At 35.1% G+C, this 17,385-nt stretch overlaps 1 protein-coding gene across 1 annotated transcript in view; it reads right to left on the reverse strand.

The window, feature by feature from the left end:
• Positions 1 to 303: 303 nt before the first annotated feature.
• KIF21A (kinesin family member 21A) overlaps positions 304 to 17,385 on the reverse strand; it is a 154,674-nt gene continuing 137,592 nt past the window's right edge. The window contains 7 exon segments of the mRNA XM_043563325.1: positions 304 to 1,558; positions 6,858 to 7,057; positions 8,343 to 8,513; positions 9,936 to 10,053; positions 12,340 to 12,504; positions 14,468 to 14,648; positions 16,591 to 16,726. Of these exon segments, the coding sequence (XP_043419260.1) occupies positions 1,465 to 1,558; positions 6,858 to 7,057; positions 8,343 to 8,513; positions 9,936 to 10,053; positions 12,340 to 12,504; positions 14,468 to 14,648; positions 16,591 to 16,726 (1,065 nt within the window). The 3' untranslated portion in view covers positions 304 to 1,464.

Below are 17,385 nucleotides of genomic sequence, written 5' to 3' on the forward strand. Positions count from 1 at the left end.
AATACTGGGCTTAAACCCATAAACGGTGAGATCATGACCTGAGCCGAAGTAGAACACTCAAGCCACTGAGCCACCCAGGCATTCCTGATTTAATTCTTTCAATAGTGAGTTCCTTTGGCTCATCAAGAGTAGGTTATGATTCAAACTATTCAAGAATATATCATGTCTAAGGAGCAAAAACTGGATTGCATATGAAGTGGATAACAAAAAAATGCCTTTCCTTATATCACACACAGATAAAACAAAGTTTTACAAATACTAACAATTTTCATAATTAGAAAAAGGACAAGAGAATAAAAACAATTCAGAGCAACATGTTTATTGAAGCCGTAGCTAAGCTTTCATTTACAAGCAAATATACTCAAAGGGAAAAAAAAAATCACAAGACAATATTTTCAAATGTTATACCATCTACATAAAAATTAAACTTGCAGAATTTACAAATTAATATTCTGAGCAGACCGATAAATTATACATCCTTTTGCAAAATCCAATCTACAGCATTTAAAAATTCATACAGTTACAAGGTAAGACATTCTTTACAATCTACTTATTTACATACCTTTTCCCACCGCAAATGATAGAGCTCTCATAACTACCAAGGTTTGCAAACACAGTGTATTTAAAATATATTTAGCAGCATATAAAAAAATTAGATAAAAGGGGAAGGAAATACTATTAAATAAAAATGAAATTAAAAGGTGATAATAGAAACAACTCCATAGGAAAATAGATCAAAATATATTTCTGTTAGGACATCAAAATTGTCTTCCATCGCAGAATGTATGCACAGCACTAATAAAACAATTTAACAGCATTTTAGTCCTGAGCACAGAATATAGCACAGCTGTAAAACTTTGGTCAATACAAGTAAACATCAACATTTAACACAAACTGTTTAACATTTTCCGTTAGTAGAGGACGGTCAATTCCACCTTATGCAAAATCATCAATCATATTCTCCTATCTTATTTTTTTCCATTATATTAAAAGAGCTTCAAAATTTGGGAACCCTCTATAGACTGATATAAATACCAGACAGACAGACCACAATTTGACTAACATTCCCAGTATGTTTAAATATATAAATCATCTGAACAGACTATACGACGAATTACCAATGGGTTGCATTGTATTCTGGGGGTTTTCTGTCACAAAAGCAGTCATCTTACAATTCAAATAACTTTAAGGTGTTTTTTAATAGCTAGGCACAAAAATCCAGCCACAATAAAGTGTGAATCAAGCAGTATACCGATTATAGGATATATATGTTTGGGAGATATTAAAATTAAGCACACAGGCTAGTACACAATTTTATTAGAATACCATTTATATTCAGCAGTTGGATTCAGATATATTTTCCAGTTAATCCGATTCATAAATTTTCGCCTATTAGGCAACTTTTCCATATGAACGTACAGAGTATTATCACAGTATTCAGTTTATGACTATCTTCACTCATGTTTAATTACTGGCAATATCTTCCCCCAGATCTCCTATGTCAGAGATCTGACCATCTTGCAAATTGCGAGCCTTCCAAATTCTCACAGTTCGATCACTACGGAACAAATTAAAAATGAACACGTGAAAAGAGGCAGGAAGATAAAGAAATAGCTTTTAGAATTACTGTGAAAACATTTTCTGAGGAGGACTTTAATATATGTAAGTAAAAATATACATTGTCCCATAAGTATATCAAACAGATACACATAATAATATTAAAAATAATTCATATTATCAAGGGCTTACTATATGGCAGGCATTGTTAGTATGTGCCCTTTATATATAAATACATTCAATTCTTTTTAACTACCATAGAGATAGATAATGCTATTATCACCTTCATATTGATGAGCAAATTTAGGCCCAGAGAGGTTAAGTAATTGGCTCAAAATTACAAAGTACATGACAGAACCAAGATTTCAATCTAGGCAGTTTGGTTCCAGGGCCCCACCTCCTAATCACTACACTGGATCTGCACTCATTATTTCAAAAAACAATACGCAATACAACATTGGTCAGAGATCTTCAGGCACAACAGCCCAGAGTAAGGTTACAGTAAGGCTTCTGGGAAGGGAGGAGATTGGAGCAGGGATTCCAGGAATTGGTGAATCTGGCAAGAGTCAGAATTATGTTCACATGAAATCAGCGTAAGCCCATGGAAAAAGCAAGAGGCTACTGAGAAGTGGACTAATACTCCACTATCATGGAACATAGAAGATTCAAAGTGTTTCTGAGAAAACTTGTTTTTGTTCACCCACCATGTGGGTACTGGGGAATAGTCATTAAACAATCATATTTCTTACTGTATTTCTCATAGCTTTAAGGGAGTGTTACTTTTCTCCAATTATCTAATAAAGTCAAAGCTAAAAGAAAGAGTTTCCATAGAATTTCATAGTTAAAAGGCATTTCAGAGATTATGCAGTCCATTTCAAGGATAAAGAGAGTTCAGTTACCTGTCCAATGTAACATAGTAAAGGGCAGAGGTGAGCCTCGGATCCAGGCTTTCTAGTTTTTAATCAATAATCTTTGTTCTCCCTAAGAGTTCTTATTACAAGCAAAAAAGAAACTTTCTTTTTCTTTTTTTGAATCTATAGAAGATGATAGATGTTAACTAAATTTATTGTGATAATCATTTTACAATATATGTAAGTCAAATTACTATGCTGTATACCTTAAACTTATACAATGCTGTATTTCAATTATATCTCAATAAAACTGGGGGAAAATAATAGTCTTCTCACCAATCCACACAGCATATGTATATTGGTAACAGCAAGGGGATATGTTCCTTCATCCACCTACTCATCTACCCATTCATTTATTCAGCCATCCATTCAACAAATACTTATTGAGAACTTGCTATGTTCCAGGCAATATTCTGGGTGCTTGGGACAATTCTTAAAAACAAACAAACAGATAAATAACAAAACCCTCTTCTGTTGTAGCTTACACATTCTAACAAGAGAAGATAGACAGTAAATCATAATAATTAAATTATGAAGTTTATAAGAAAGTAATCCATGTTATAGAAAAAGAAAAGACTGCATGGTAAAGGGAATTGGGTGCTAGGTGATAGAAGGGTTTCAATTTTAAATACAATGGCAAGGTTACTCTTAGTGAGAAAGAAGGACATTGGAAGAGAGTCAGGATCTCTGAAGGCAAAGCATTCTGGGCAAAGGGAGCATTCTGTACTATGGCTGAAATGAGGTGATGTGTTCAAGGACCAGTAAAGAGGTTACTGGGGACTACAAAACAAGGAGCAAGTCTAGAAAGAACAAGTGCTAAAAGGAAAGGTGAGAGAAATAACAGATGCTCACAAGGTCACATTAAGTATGGCTTCTACTCTAGGTGAAATAGGGGACCAATGCAAGGTTTTGAGCAGAGAAGGAATATGATCTAATCTGTGTTTTAAAATGATTATTCTGGCTTCTGTGTTGAGAGTAGACTACATATGAACAAGGTTCCTTGTTTAGGAGCTACTAGTAATAATCAGTTCTTGTAGTAATCCAAGAGCTGATGGCAATTAAAATCAGTGAGTTAGAAGATATGGTGAGAAATGGTCAGATTCCAAATATAATTTAAAGGTAGAATACCAACAGGATTTGCTCAAGGACTGGCTATGGAGTATGAAAGGAAGGAATGAAAGTCTCTATCTAGCCTGATCAACAGAGAAGACAGAGATGCCAAAGGATGAGCAGGTTTCCTGGGAAGGTTGGGATTTCAGTTTAGGACATACTAAGTCTGAAATTATCAAATTTCCACTACTAGTCATAACCAAGTAATTTGAAGCAGGTTAGCTCTCCTGCTGCAAACAAAGTAAAAATCTGACAAAATATATGGAACAACTATTTTCAGATACTGGACCATGGGGGAGTACAGGGCTGTTGTCCCTGAGAAAAGGGAGAGGGGTGAGCTTCATGACAGCCCTGGCTGTTGCTTTGGAAACACTTCCCAGGGAGGAAGAACTCAAGCAGAAAACTACAGAAGCACTGAGTTGAAGAGACAGAAATAAAAACCTGGGGGATGTGGAGTAATTGGAATTTTCAGGATCGAGGAGAGAAGAGGAAAGAGCTATGCAGAAAGAACTATGGAGCTGTGGGAAAAAAAAAAAAAACTCCATAAATCTATATAAGGGCCACTAATTCTCTGAATACTAAGCTACACCATGAGTAGAGTAAGATTATAAGGCCAAGCAAAAACCCAAAAAACAAAAAGAAACAAACAAACAACAACAACAACAACAACAATAACAAACATCTACTAGTGAGCTATAAATTGAACAATTCCCAGAGCCCACAGAGGGCTATGAGCTGTTCACATTCTGATCAGTAAGGAGATATCATCAAACACTTAAGGTATTCAGTAGAAATCCAAGAATTAAAAATCAGTCTCAAAAAGATGAAGCTGAACCACAAGAAACTTAACTTCCTGACGAAGTCCAATGCTCTTTAGAAGAATACAACAAAATCCAGATCTTAAAACACAATATAATGTTCAACATCCAGTAAATTATTACTTGACAAAAAAGACACAGGTAAAATGAGCCCCATAATCATAAGAAAAATTAATCAATACTACAGATCCAGATTTATAAATAAATACATAAATAAATAAAAAGCAACAAATCTAGAAATATCAGATATGATGGAATTATTATATAAGGACTAAGTTATAAAATGCCTCAGTTTTCCCACCTGTAAAATCGAGATTATAATAATATTTACCTTCTAGAGTTCTTATGAAGATACATGAATTAATGCCTGGAAAGAACTTAGAACAATGCCTGGTAAATACTAAGCATTATACAAGTGTGTGCTAATTAACAAATAAGTGGAACTAATTTGAAAATAGCCTTTCTGACTTTATTGGCTATTTTCCTGATTTTTAAGTTACATAGTAAATACATTTGCATCTGGTGCACCATGGACATACTGAGAAAAAGTTCAGTTCTTCAAAAATAAGACTATATTGTGGAAGAGAGGTGTTACAGTAACATCATACTTCACCCACCAGACCTCAGTGATATATAATACTTTTATAGTCTTATATTATGTGTCCCACAACTTTGGGAGGTATTTAGTTATTTTCCATAAATTACCAAGGACACAGAAAGTTTCCAAGAACATAAACAAAAGTGGTGAGTCTTGAGAAAGTAATATATCTTGGAAATAACATCAATGAAGCACCAAAGGTAAGCACCTTAGAAAAACACAAAATAAATCAACTTTGAAGTACTTTGGAGATATGAGAAAGTAAATCTAAATGAAAAGAGGGATTTGAAGAAAATAGCACAAAAAAGAAGAGATGCCATAGAAATAGAGCAGAGCTTTCAAAATAAAATCAAGGTAATCATACATTTAAGATAGATGAATCAAGAAGGTGTTCTGATTAAATTAAAATGTGCAAAAATGACCAAAAGGAGATTTTCAAGATAGATATTCATGAGACATTATATTTTATTTGAATGAAACCAATGCCTCACATTAGGGTATATATATTTTCCTTTCCAAATTACTTATATACATATTATGTCATTTTTATGGTCACAACAACTCTCCACTTCCTTCAAGCGTCTTCTTAAATGTCACTTACTCAGTGAGGCCTTCACCCACCACCCTATTGTGTAACTCCCTCCCCACGATACTCTCTTCCCTGTACCCTGCTTTATTTTTCTTCCTAGGCACCTGTCACCATATAATATATTTTACTTATTTCTTGTCTTTTTTTCCCCTTAGAATGAAACTGGGGGTTTGGATCTGTTTTGTTCACAGGTCTTCCTAAGAGTCTGGAACAGTGCCCAACTTTGGAGATTCATCATGAATGAAAAAATAAGCAAATGAATCCAGCCTTCCTAAGAGGGAGGAACCAGATAGTATTACTATGTACTTATACAGCTGAGCCTTGAACAACACAGATTTGAACTATGAGGGTCCACTCACATGTGGATTTTTTTTTTTTTTAATTTTTTTTTTTCAACGTTTATTTATTTTTGGGACAGAGAGAGACAGAGCATGAACGGGGGAGGGGCAGAGAGAGAGGGAGACACAGAATCAGAAGCAGGCTCCAGGCTCTGAGCCATCAGCACAGAGCCTGACGCGGGGCTCGAACTCACGGACCGCGAGATCGTGACCTGGCTGAAGTCGGACGCTCAACCGACTGCGCCACCCAGGCGCCCCTCACATGTGGATTTTTTAATAAACATAGCACAGTACTATAAATGTATTTTCTCTTCCTTACGATTTTCTTAATAACATTTTCTTTTCTCTAGCTTCCTTTAGTGTAAGAATACAATATTTAATACATATAAAATATAAAATATGTGTCAACTGACTATATTATCGGTAAGGTTTCCAGTCAACAGTAAGCTATTCTTAATTTAATTTGGGGGAAGTCAGAGTTATATCTGGATTTTTAACTCTGCAGGGGTCAGGGTCCCTAAGCCCACATTGTTCAAGAGTCAACTGTACTATAAACAGAGGCAGAAGGGGAACAGAGATTTTTTAAATGATTTGTTCCAAATGAGAAGAATAGCAAGTTTGTTGACTTTCTGGAATTAGTCACCTATAAATGATTTTTTAAATTAAAATCACCAGGGGAACATCTAGCATCAGACTTGCTAGTTAAACTGAGTGCTAATACAGAAGTAACACTATTCTCATGTAATCTTGGGATTAAATGCAGTGACCAAGGTGCAAATCAGAAAATATGAATAAGCGATCTTAAATAGACATTACAATGACTGTAATAAAAGGGTTTCATGTGTTCTATGTTTCCAGTTATTTACAACTTACAATATTTATTAAATCTGAACACAAAGAGCCAATATAGAAAAAAATCACATAGGAAAAACTTACTCGGCTGCAGTAAAAATGTGGGTGGAATTAACACATATGGCATTGATAGGACTATCATGACCCTTCATTTCTCCGACTGGCACAAAAGTATCCATGTTCCAAAGCTTCAAAATGCCCCCTCTGCAGCCACTGAGCAAAACCGGGTGCCCTGGCACCACTCCTAGGGCACAGACCCAATCCTTATGTGCATTTGGAACTTGCTGGAGAAAGAAAGAGAAATAAGCTGCTGAAGACGAGCCTTCCAAAATGACAGTTTCACACCAAAGTTAAGTTTCAAACATTTGTTGACAAAACAATATTTAGACCACTCAATGGCCTGGAAGCCATAAAGAAATTTTTTTTTTAAATTTTTATTTATTTTTGACAAAGAGAGAAAACACAAGTTGGGGAGGGGCAGAAAAAGAGGGAGACACAGAATCTGAAGCAGGCTCCAGGCTCTGAGCTGTCAGCACAGAGCCCGACGTGGGGCTTGAACCCACGAACCATGAGATCATGACCTGAGCCAGAGTCGGACGCTTAACCGACTGAGCCACCCAGGTGCCCCACAAATCATTTTCTATGCAATCATTCTTAATGATTTAAAGAAATAAATTTGCAATGTGCTTTCCAATTTGCCTCAATTATTATCAGTGTTATCAATATTAAAACTTATAATATTAAAAGTCTTGAAGAATCTCAAAGACCCAGAAAGTACACAGAATTTTTCGCATCACATTCTCTTCATGGGAGTTAAGTATCTCAGCTTTCTCCAAAATGTATTTAATTCAACAAGTTTGAAAACTACAACCTGGTATGTAGATAATAAGGACCGCTTCATAAAATCACTGCCTTCAACCTTTAGTAAAGAACATGGAAGCCTAAGGCTTTTTGTAGAAAACTAAAGTAGAGCTCGCATATATTTCATAATGAGTAAACAATACTTATACACTCAAATTATATGACATTTAGGTATAAATATATTTATATGAATAATATAAAAGTCACAACCATGAATGTATATCTATAAAAGCTTTTGAGGAGCTCCTGGGTGGCTCAGTAGTTTAAGCGTCTGACTTCAGGTCAGGTCATGATCTCACAGCTCATGAGTTCAAGCCCCATGTCTCTGTGCTGATAGCTTAGAGCCTGGAGCCTGCTTCAGATTGTGTGTCTCCCTCTCTCTCTGCCCCTCCCCAACTCACGCTCTGTCTCTGTCTCTCTCTCTCAAAAATAAATAAACATCAAAAAAAATTTTTTAAAGAACACTTTTGAAAGCAATATGTTCATCTGTTGCCAAGTTTGTTCTATTGACATTCGTGCTACTTGTTCGTTTTGTTTCCAACTACTCTTATCTAGAAGGTATTATTCAATATTGAACGTTGCCCTTCTCATAATTTGTAACCCTGGTAGCTGAAGATGAAACACTCTTCGAGAGGCTCTTCAAGGTCTTATATAGACTACTGGTGGCTTTGAAGTACCCACTTCATCCCATGAAAGGTTTTACATTACCTGTAGAAGGTCTTTTTGAGCTAAGTCCCATTTCTTGATTCCATTATCTCTGGATCCACTAAATAGGTTATCCCCTTGTATGGTTAGCGCTTCAATGCCATCATAATGAGGGGGCTCAAAATTGTGGGTGGGACTCACAGTTCCCAGAGCCCCTTCAGTTACGTCAAACATCTAAAAAAGGAGAGAAAAGGGGGGCATCCTATTTAACTTATAAATAAGCACCTATATGTGTTCATACATAGAAACACATACACATGTATATTAACCAGATATGACTTGTTACAATATTTTACTAATTAACTAAATTAACCTTGTATAAATGATTCAGGAAGAACCCAGGCCCTATATTCATGCTACTTTTGCTTATATGTCATAAGCTTATATGTCTATAGGCTTTTTAGAAAGGCAACCAATTTTTTCATGTATGGTGAACAAACTATATGTTCAATAACAAAAATACTACATATCAATCCAGTTGAAAGTCAGAAAAATGATATGACTGTTATTTAGGCACTATAATGTAGCTCTGCAATCCTGGTGGCCATCTCAAATTCCCCTCAAAGTTGCTATTCTAAACCTTCTACTGCACTCAGTTGTCATCATCTCTCTTAGCTATTGACCTCATGATTTCCTGAAAAGGGTCGCATGATCAAAAATAAACTTTCTGGACTCTTCCCTCCATTTCAAAAGTTTCCTTTTATTTTCAAACATTCTCTTACCCTTCTCTTCTTTTTAGATGCTAACATGTGCTTCCTGCTTCCCAGGATTCACATCTTTGATATGGTTCTAACTCCTACCACCTCCATCACTTACCACTACTTCCCCCATCACTTTCCCTCTCCAAAGGGCCTGCTTCCTAAACAGACAGAAATACTCAAGTCTACCAAATACACAATACTCTCATTTTAACCACTCTATTTTCGTGTCACTAACCCACTTCTCATCTCTTAATCTTAGGTTCCAAAAAGAGTAGTTATACTTTTCCTATCTCCTTTGTTACTGCATTCTCTTTTTATTCCTATTGGTTCCTACAGGAATTCACAAGGCTGAGTCCTGTCAACCTCTGTCTCTTTGGTCACATCAACTACTCTAACTCCTGAACATCTGCTTCTTTCAAATGGCTCCCAAACTTGCATGTCTAGTCATAACTTATCTGGAGTTCTAGAATTGCCTTTGAAATGGCCTACTTGCCTATAGGAGGATGACTTCTCTTACTTAGTATCTCAAATTTAACATTTCCAGAATCAAATTGTGCATCTTCCCTCATCTGCTAATTTCATAAAATCTGAAGACCATACTAAACTCAGTGTAAAAGATGGTGACAATGAGACTTAAGCATTAGCTGGATGACTGAGCCAAACATCATTAAAATCCCTCCAAAACAATCTTCTATGAAAAATGAGAACATGGGATTGAATTATAAGACAATAAAATCAGGAACTATTGAATGAGGAAAAAGATCAAGAAGAAAAAGCAAAGGATAGGATTGTTAAAAAAGAAAACTGATTAAGAGCAAAGGGTCTTAGGTGCATCTGATACTTCATATCTATCATTTAATAGGAGAATATAATTCAACAACTCTATCATACACACTTTGATGTAATGATCCTTGGAGCCAGTGATGATTAGGTCTTGTCCATTAGAAATCTGATCTACTGTAAGGCACATAACAGGGCCTAGGTGTCCTGTTAACTTTCCTGTAGACTGAAACCTTTAAAAAGAAAGAAAAATAATTTTGTTTGAAAATATTTCTTAATGGGTTGAGGTTAAGCCCCAAGGTAAATAATCTACATTCTTTGATGAAACTGTTCACTAATGCTTTTTTTTTTTTTAACTTAGCTCCACCTCCATGCAACTCTTTTCAAAATATGGCCAACCTAACCTATTCTACGATTGAAGTGTGAGGAATCCTCAATAAGTTATTCCAAAGTTACTGATGTCATTCAGACTGTAAATGAAATGGCAGCAAAACTTGCTAAAGACTAATTTTAAACGCAACCTAAGTCCAGGTAAACCTTAATCTGTTAAATATCTGAACATGTTAAAATATATGACCAATGTTATTAGGTTCAATTTGGAATTTGATTAAAACAACTATATCACTTACATGACTACACAATCAATAAAAATATGGAAAAAGTAAGATTACTTTATATAAAACACATATTCTCACATATACACATACACAAATATGTACACCAATCATATATACATGTATGCACACACACATATATATACTTATGCACACATATGTATATATGCACATCAGAAAGTAAGTGGTCCATTTCATCAGTTATTATAAGGACTGAAAATGACCAGGACATATAGGTGACTGTAGAAAAATGTGTGATGTTAATTGTCAGGGGGTGACAATGAACCTTTGTTTCATAGTCCTACCTCAATCAAGCTGCTGGACTACAAAGACATATTTAACTTGTAGAGTTTCGTTTCTAGAAAATTATTTTCTTACTTTTTTATGATAAATCTACATTTAATCACATTGCTGAAATCAGCAGCTTTCAAAGGACCTAACTTTTCAGCAAAAACAGAAAGTGTAAAGATTTTTAAAAGCTGTTACCTTTTCTGCCTCATGTCATGACTTTGGGTATCTTCCTCCATGGTGTTTTGACTATGAGTCAAGTTTTAACATCTTCAAGAATAAACCAAGTACTCACCTCTTTTCTCATTTTCTCAAACAAGCACTGTGTTCAATTTTCTACATTTTGTTTCTAAAGCAGACTCATGACTGTATTTCTTCTTTCTCTCTCATCTATTTATCTATAAATTATGTTTATTATTCTTTCTCAGTCATGTGTTAACATATTACAAGTTATAACTAGTTATTTTCAGTTTCTAAAATATCCTTTTTATTTACCACTGACAAATCCCTCTAGATGGGAGGCACCCTGTATTACCTGAATTACAAACTTCACTCAGTATCCTATAATTGCCTGTTTAATGGCCATTATCCTCCGTTACAAAATGAGCTCTAAGAAGGTAGACACCACATTTGTCTTGCTTAGTCTTTATTCCTAGCACCCACCATAGTCTTGGTGCAGTGCCTGCCAGAATTGAAGTTGAAAAAATACTTAACTAATAAATGAATATTCCCTTGCTGCCAAAATTTTAAGAACTAGAAAAGAAGCTAAAATAAACACTCAACTGAGGGATAAAAGCTCACATTTCATGGCAAATAAAAATCAAATCAGAGTTGGGGCGCCTGGGTGGCGCAGTTGGTTAAGCATCCGACTTCAGCCAGGTCACGATCTCGTGGGGTCCGTGAGTTCGAGCCCCGCAGCGGGCTCTGGGCTGATGGCTCAGAGCCTGGAGCCTGTTTCCGATTCTGTGTCTCCCTCTCTCTCTGCCCCTCCCCCATTCATGCTCTGTCTCTCTCTGACCCAAAAATAAAAATAAAAACGCTGAAGAAAAAAAAATTAAAAAAAAAAAAAATCAAATCAGAGATATAACACCTTACATTACAATTTATCATTTTTTACCCATTTTATATTAATATTTAATCTCTTATATACATTTTATATTCATAAAACCCCTATAAAGATTTATGCCCCCAGTAATTAACTTAAGCTTATAAACTAAAAATCTTGAGATATAAAATGTTTAAGTGATGCTGCCCCTCCCCCCAAAACAACAACCACCACAACAACAACAAAAAACTCTTTCAAACGTCCTGGTGAAACAGAATGAGAATCTTGATCTCTTCCCAGTAAACAACACAAATTGTAGACAAATATTAAGAGAGGCTATTTTCCTTCATATACTTTCTTTCTATTGATGGAGAATAAAAGAAAGGAAATTTTTGGATTTGCTAATGAGAAGAGAAGAGCCATTTAGGGGTGTTGGGCCAAACCGAAAAGCCTATTATTTTACATTAACTTCTGGGGTTATAAAAGTTAGATTTTACATGCACTAATATGTTATTAATGCCTGAAAATTGTACTTGCCGTATATAAGAAATACATTCTCTTAAAAATTCTACCTTTTAAGATCCCACATTCTGACAGCATTTCCAGAAGCTGCATAGAGGAAAGTGCCAGTTGGGTTTAGAGCAATTTGATTTATCTGGTTTTCTCCAGAAGGAATAGCTACTGTCCGGCTGGTACTTGCAGAACAGGCATCTCCAAGAGTAACTTGACCTGAAGACCTTAACAGGGACAAAACAAAGGGAAAAGTCACAATCCTGGATAAGACTTCAGCCTACAGTTCTTTGAATTTCTAGGAAACTGGCTGTGGGCAAAAACAAGCTCTGTGCCATTTGGTCACTGTGTGAACAGTACCTGGCATGCAAACTCATGCACACATAGCTGGTACTTATAAACACATTTGATGAATAAGTGAATAAATGAATAACTAAAACAAGATGAAATGGCTTAAAATTCTTTTTTTTTTAATGTTTATTTTTGAGAGAGAGAGAGAGAGAGAGAGAGAGAGAGAGAGAGAGAGAGAGAGAGAGAAGCAGAGCATGAGCAGGGGAAGGGCAAAGACAGAGGGAGACACAGAATCTGAAGCAGGCTCCAGGCTCCCTCTGAGCTGTCAGCACAGAGCCTGACACAGGGCTGGAACTAACAAACCGTGAAATCATGACCTGAGTGGAGTCAGACGCTTAACCGACTCTGCCACCGAGGAGCCCCAATGGCTTAAAATTCTTAATCTGTAAACCTATTATAAACCTAAGAATTCCAGAATTCTTAGGGATTCCTGAGTTAGGGATGACTAGAATATCATTCAAAAAATATTAGATGTTGGGGTGCCTAGCTAGCTCAATCGGCTAAGTGTCAGACACTTGATTGGGCTCACAATGCATGAGATCAAGCCCCACTTCAGGCTCTGCTTGGGTTCTCCCTCTTCCTCTCTCTCTCTGCCCCTCCCTTGCTGGTACATTCTCTCTCTCTCTCTCTCTCTCTCTCTCTCTCTCTCTCTCAACATAAATAAATAAACTTAAAAAAAAAGATTAGATGTCAAAGATAACGAACAAAAAACTCAACAAATGATACAGTGCCACAAAGGTAATTCATTTTCCTATAGCTTCCAGAACGCCCCGAGGGCCAGGCCTACCAATATTCTTCTTATTTATTAAGTGTGCCTTTTGAATTAAAGACAATGAGGATTTTTCAAACCATTTTCAGTTTTTGCTTACTCTAACCCAATCATATATGGAGTATTTCCAAGTGCTAAAGACTTAAACATAACTTATTTCTATTTCCTCAGATAAATTCTAAATAATAGATATATTCTTAAATTTTGAAACATTTTCACAGCTAACTTCTAAAATATCAAGTTATAATCAATCTTTTTAAATTTGCCTTTAGTGAGTCAACTGGATTGGCAGATTTCTAAGATACAGTGTTCCTTTTTCTATGAAATTTCCCTTAAGAAACTTGTGTTTAGTAGAATAAATTAATTAGTAGCTCTCAAAATACAAATTAGGACTTGAGTTAACATTTCCTCTACAAATTATAAAAATTACCCTTTCCTATGCTCCCTTTGTTTATTTAAAGAGTTCACCCCAATTTTAATTATGTAAAACTGTTTATCGATCTTATAGCAAAAAAGAATCATTATTTGCTCTTTATTTTAAAGACACATATAATGACACAGAAAACAAACTCATCCTCCAATTATCCAACCTAACCTACAGTTATGGAATTTGTGCTCACACAAAAGCAGTATAGGTTCTAACATGAACAAACAAAAAACTCTCAATATTTAATACCTGCTAAGTAAAGGTTACAAGTACTTCTTAACTATCTATAATGGTGATTTTAGCCATTTTCCACAGAGTGGTATTCATTTGAAGCAAGTAATGTAAATCAATATTACATCAAGTAATAAATACTATGAAAATGCAATACCTTAGTATTTGGGAGGAGGAATATGAAATATATACTTAGTCACAGATCAAAGGCAATTTATTCCTTCCTATTTAATACCAGGCTCCTATATTTCATTTTCTCAATAGTTTTTTCCCTGTTATATTATCTATGTCCTAATTTTAACATCCTTTTGGAACTGGACACTTATAAATAAATAAAAATGTATTCATAGTCCTATCTTTTTATATATGTTATACTATTTGCCCTTATGCTATTTGTCTTTAAATTACTTACGTCAGTGTTCGAATGCACTTTGCTGAATCTCTGATGTCCCACACCTTAATATAAGATGTGGACACAGTGAAGACCAAGCTTGTATAATTACAATATTTTACAGATACAACATTGTTGGGATGACCCCCCAATGACATTATCTCCTGCCCAGTCACCAGATTCCATACTTTACAAGTACGATCTAAAACAAACAAGAAAAGGAAAATACTGTCAATATGAACTAAATTAGGTTCTCTTAACAATAAAAGTACTTTAACAATCTTTCCCCTAGAAGAATGAAATAAAATAAGAAAAAGTAATTATTCCACTAGCTGCAACAGACATCAACCCTCTGCATCAAGTTCAATGGCCAAGTACATATAAAGGATTGGATGAAAGCAAGGGATAGCTGGTGTATGTATTATGTGGTATTAAAAAAAATAATTATATAAAACTTTGAAATAGTCATATCACAAGAGTCTTGCTTCAAAATTCCCCTGAATTTAAAATGGCATTCCCAAATCAGCCTCTTCACTCTCACTGCCTCACAGCACTCTACACTCATAAACACGTATACCTTTCTTTTCCAGGGATCACTGATAGATGGTTTTATTTTTGACCCCAAAACATAATTATAAACTAATTATTTTGTTTTTCTGACATATCAAATATATAATTATTCTGGAGATAAATTTACTTTAAATTATAAAAGTACATTTTTCACAGTGCAGATTATTTTTTATTTGGAGAATGGCTTGCCGTTATTCACAATTCATAAGTTCTAGCTAGATATGTTACACTTTCTTATATGCAATGAGCAATAAATGCTTGCTGATTAAACTGAGTCTTGTAACATCCCTAAGTGCTAAAAATCGTTTATTAGCTTCCCCAAACCTGTACTTGCTTCCTTCCTACCTTTTTAGTTTTACTGCCCATCACTTCTCTTATGATTACAGTTGACCCTTGAACAACATGGGTTTGAAGGGTCTACTTATATGCAAAATATTTGAAAAATATAGTACAATACGATGAATGTGTTTTCTCTTCCTTATGATTTTCTTTGTAACATTTTCTTTTTTCTTACTTTATTGTAAGAATATAGTATATAATACCTATAACATGCAAAATATTTATTAATCAACTGTTTATATTATTGGTAAGGCTTTGGTTCACAGAAGGCTATTAGTAGTTCGGGTTTGGAGGAGTCAAAAGTCATACGCAGATTTTCGACTGTGCAGGAGGTTGGCACTACTAACCCCCATGTTGTTCAAGGGTCAGCTGTATTCTACTTTTCAACCAATTAGATTTAGTTTCCAAACATACCCCACTTTCCCCTCCATGTCTCTGCTTATGTTGTTCTACAATCTTGGTTGTCAATCATTACCTGTCAATATCCAAACCATCCTGTAAGGTTCCTCCTAAATGCCTCTGTCAAAGCCTTGTTATGTCTCACAGGTTGGCATAACCTCCCTTTTCAGAAACCTCAAAAAGATTAGTATTTAACTCTTCAAAGCATTTGTAGTTCATTTCCAGTTGCCTACACTTGTACCAAAGGGGGTTAAGAATACAGGTTTGGAGATGAGTAGACCTGGGTTTCCAATCCTGATTCTTCCACTTACTACTAAGTTTATCTGGTGAAGTTATTTCATTTCTTGAATCCTTAGTTTCTTCATCTGTAAAATGAGGATGCAACATGTATCTCACTGGGGTTACCACGAGAATTAAATGAGATATAATTTGTATAGTGTCTAGCATAGTCTCTGACATACGCTTAAGTGCTCAAGAAATGATGGTTTCCTACCCATCTTATTCTCTTTACCACAGTGTATGTACATTGTAATGATGTACATTTTTGTCAATTTGTATATAACTTGTATTACTAAGCTCAGGACCTTGCATACATTAAGTGCTCAGTTACTGAAGGGAGATGTATTTTCTCAACACTCTATTCATATAACATCAACAGAGGTTTTACTTTCTTCCCAACTATGCAATGATTTTCTATAATTCAGGAGTTGAACCAAATTATTTCTCAGGTTTTTATGGGTATTAAGCAGTTTGACTATTCTTTTAAGCCTGTTAAAATGTAATCATTTTTTTTTTCATCTGTTAAATATCCATCTGAAACAACCACTAGTAAGTACCTTTTGATCCAGTGAAGAGGAGATCATCAGTAGAATCCACACAGAGCACAGCTTTTGTGTGCCCTTCAGCTATGTGAATACACTGCAGTGGAGAAGCTCTGATTCCTTTTGAAGCAGGAAATGGTTGATTATGCCCCTGAGGTGGGGAAAAATAAGATTTACTTAAGTAGCTATATCATGAGACTAATTTTATTTTTCTCCTGACTTTAAGAAGCCTTTCTAACTAATTAATAGGAAAACTCAGACTGCTCCTTTGTCTCTTTTTAAAGCAAAAGGACAGAGACAAAATGTGAAATAGTAACAGTAGTGATGGAGTGCATCAACTAATGAGGCATCAGTCAGCAGCTGCCCTCTGCAAAGAGCAAAGCCTATGGCACACAGATCATCTTATCAACAAATTCTCTTCAAAGTTGAATGCAGTAATATTGGGAGCTGTTTGAGTAGAGTGAATTCTGACAAATAAAGTATAAATGATGGATAACTGGAAGTGTGACTCTGCTATGCTGAAATATGACTCTATGTCAAAAAGAACATTCTGGAGAAAGTATAACACATATCACCTAAAATACTGAAAAAAATTTTTCAAGTGAATTTGAAAAAAGATAGGAACGATCACATACACAGAAATTCTAAAGGGAGAATGGCTCAAAAATATAAAAAATAAAAAATAAAAATAAAACTCTAATAGTCTCCAAGAAGATTAAAAAAAGAAAAAAGAATGGGACTTTAAAAGAACAGTGAGGCTATTTAGGGAACTTTCTCATAAGTTTCATATTTCTGGAGTTTATGCTTTGT

Source organism: Prionailurus bengalensis, chromosome B4 (assembly GCF_016509475.1).
Source record: "Prionailurus bengalensis isolate Pbe53 chromosome B4, Fcat_Pben_1.1_paternal_pri, whole genome shotgun sequence".
Taxonomy (NCBI): Eukaryota; Metazoa; Chordata; class Mammalia; order Carnivora; family Felidae; genus Prionailurus; species Prionailurus bengalensis.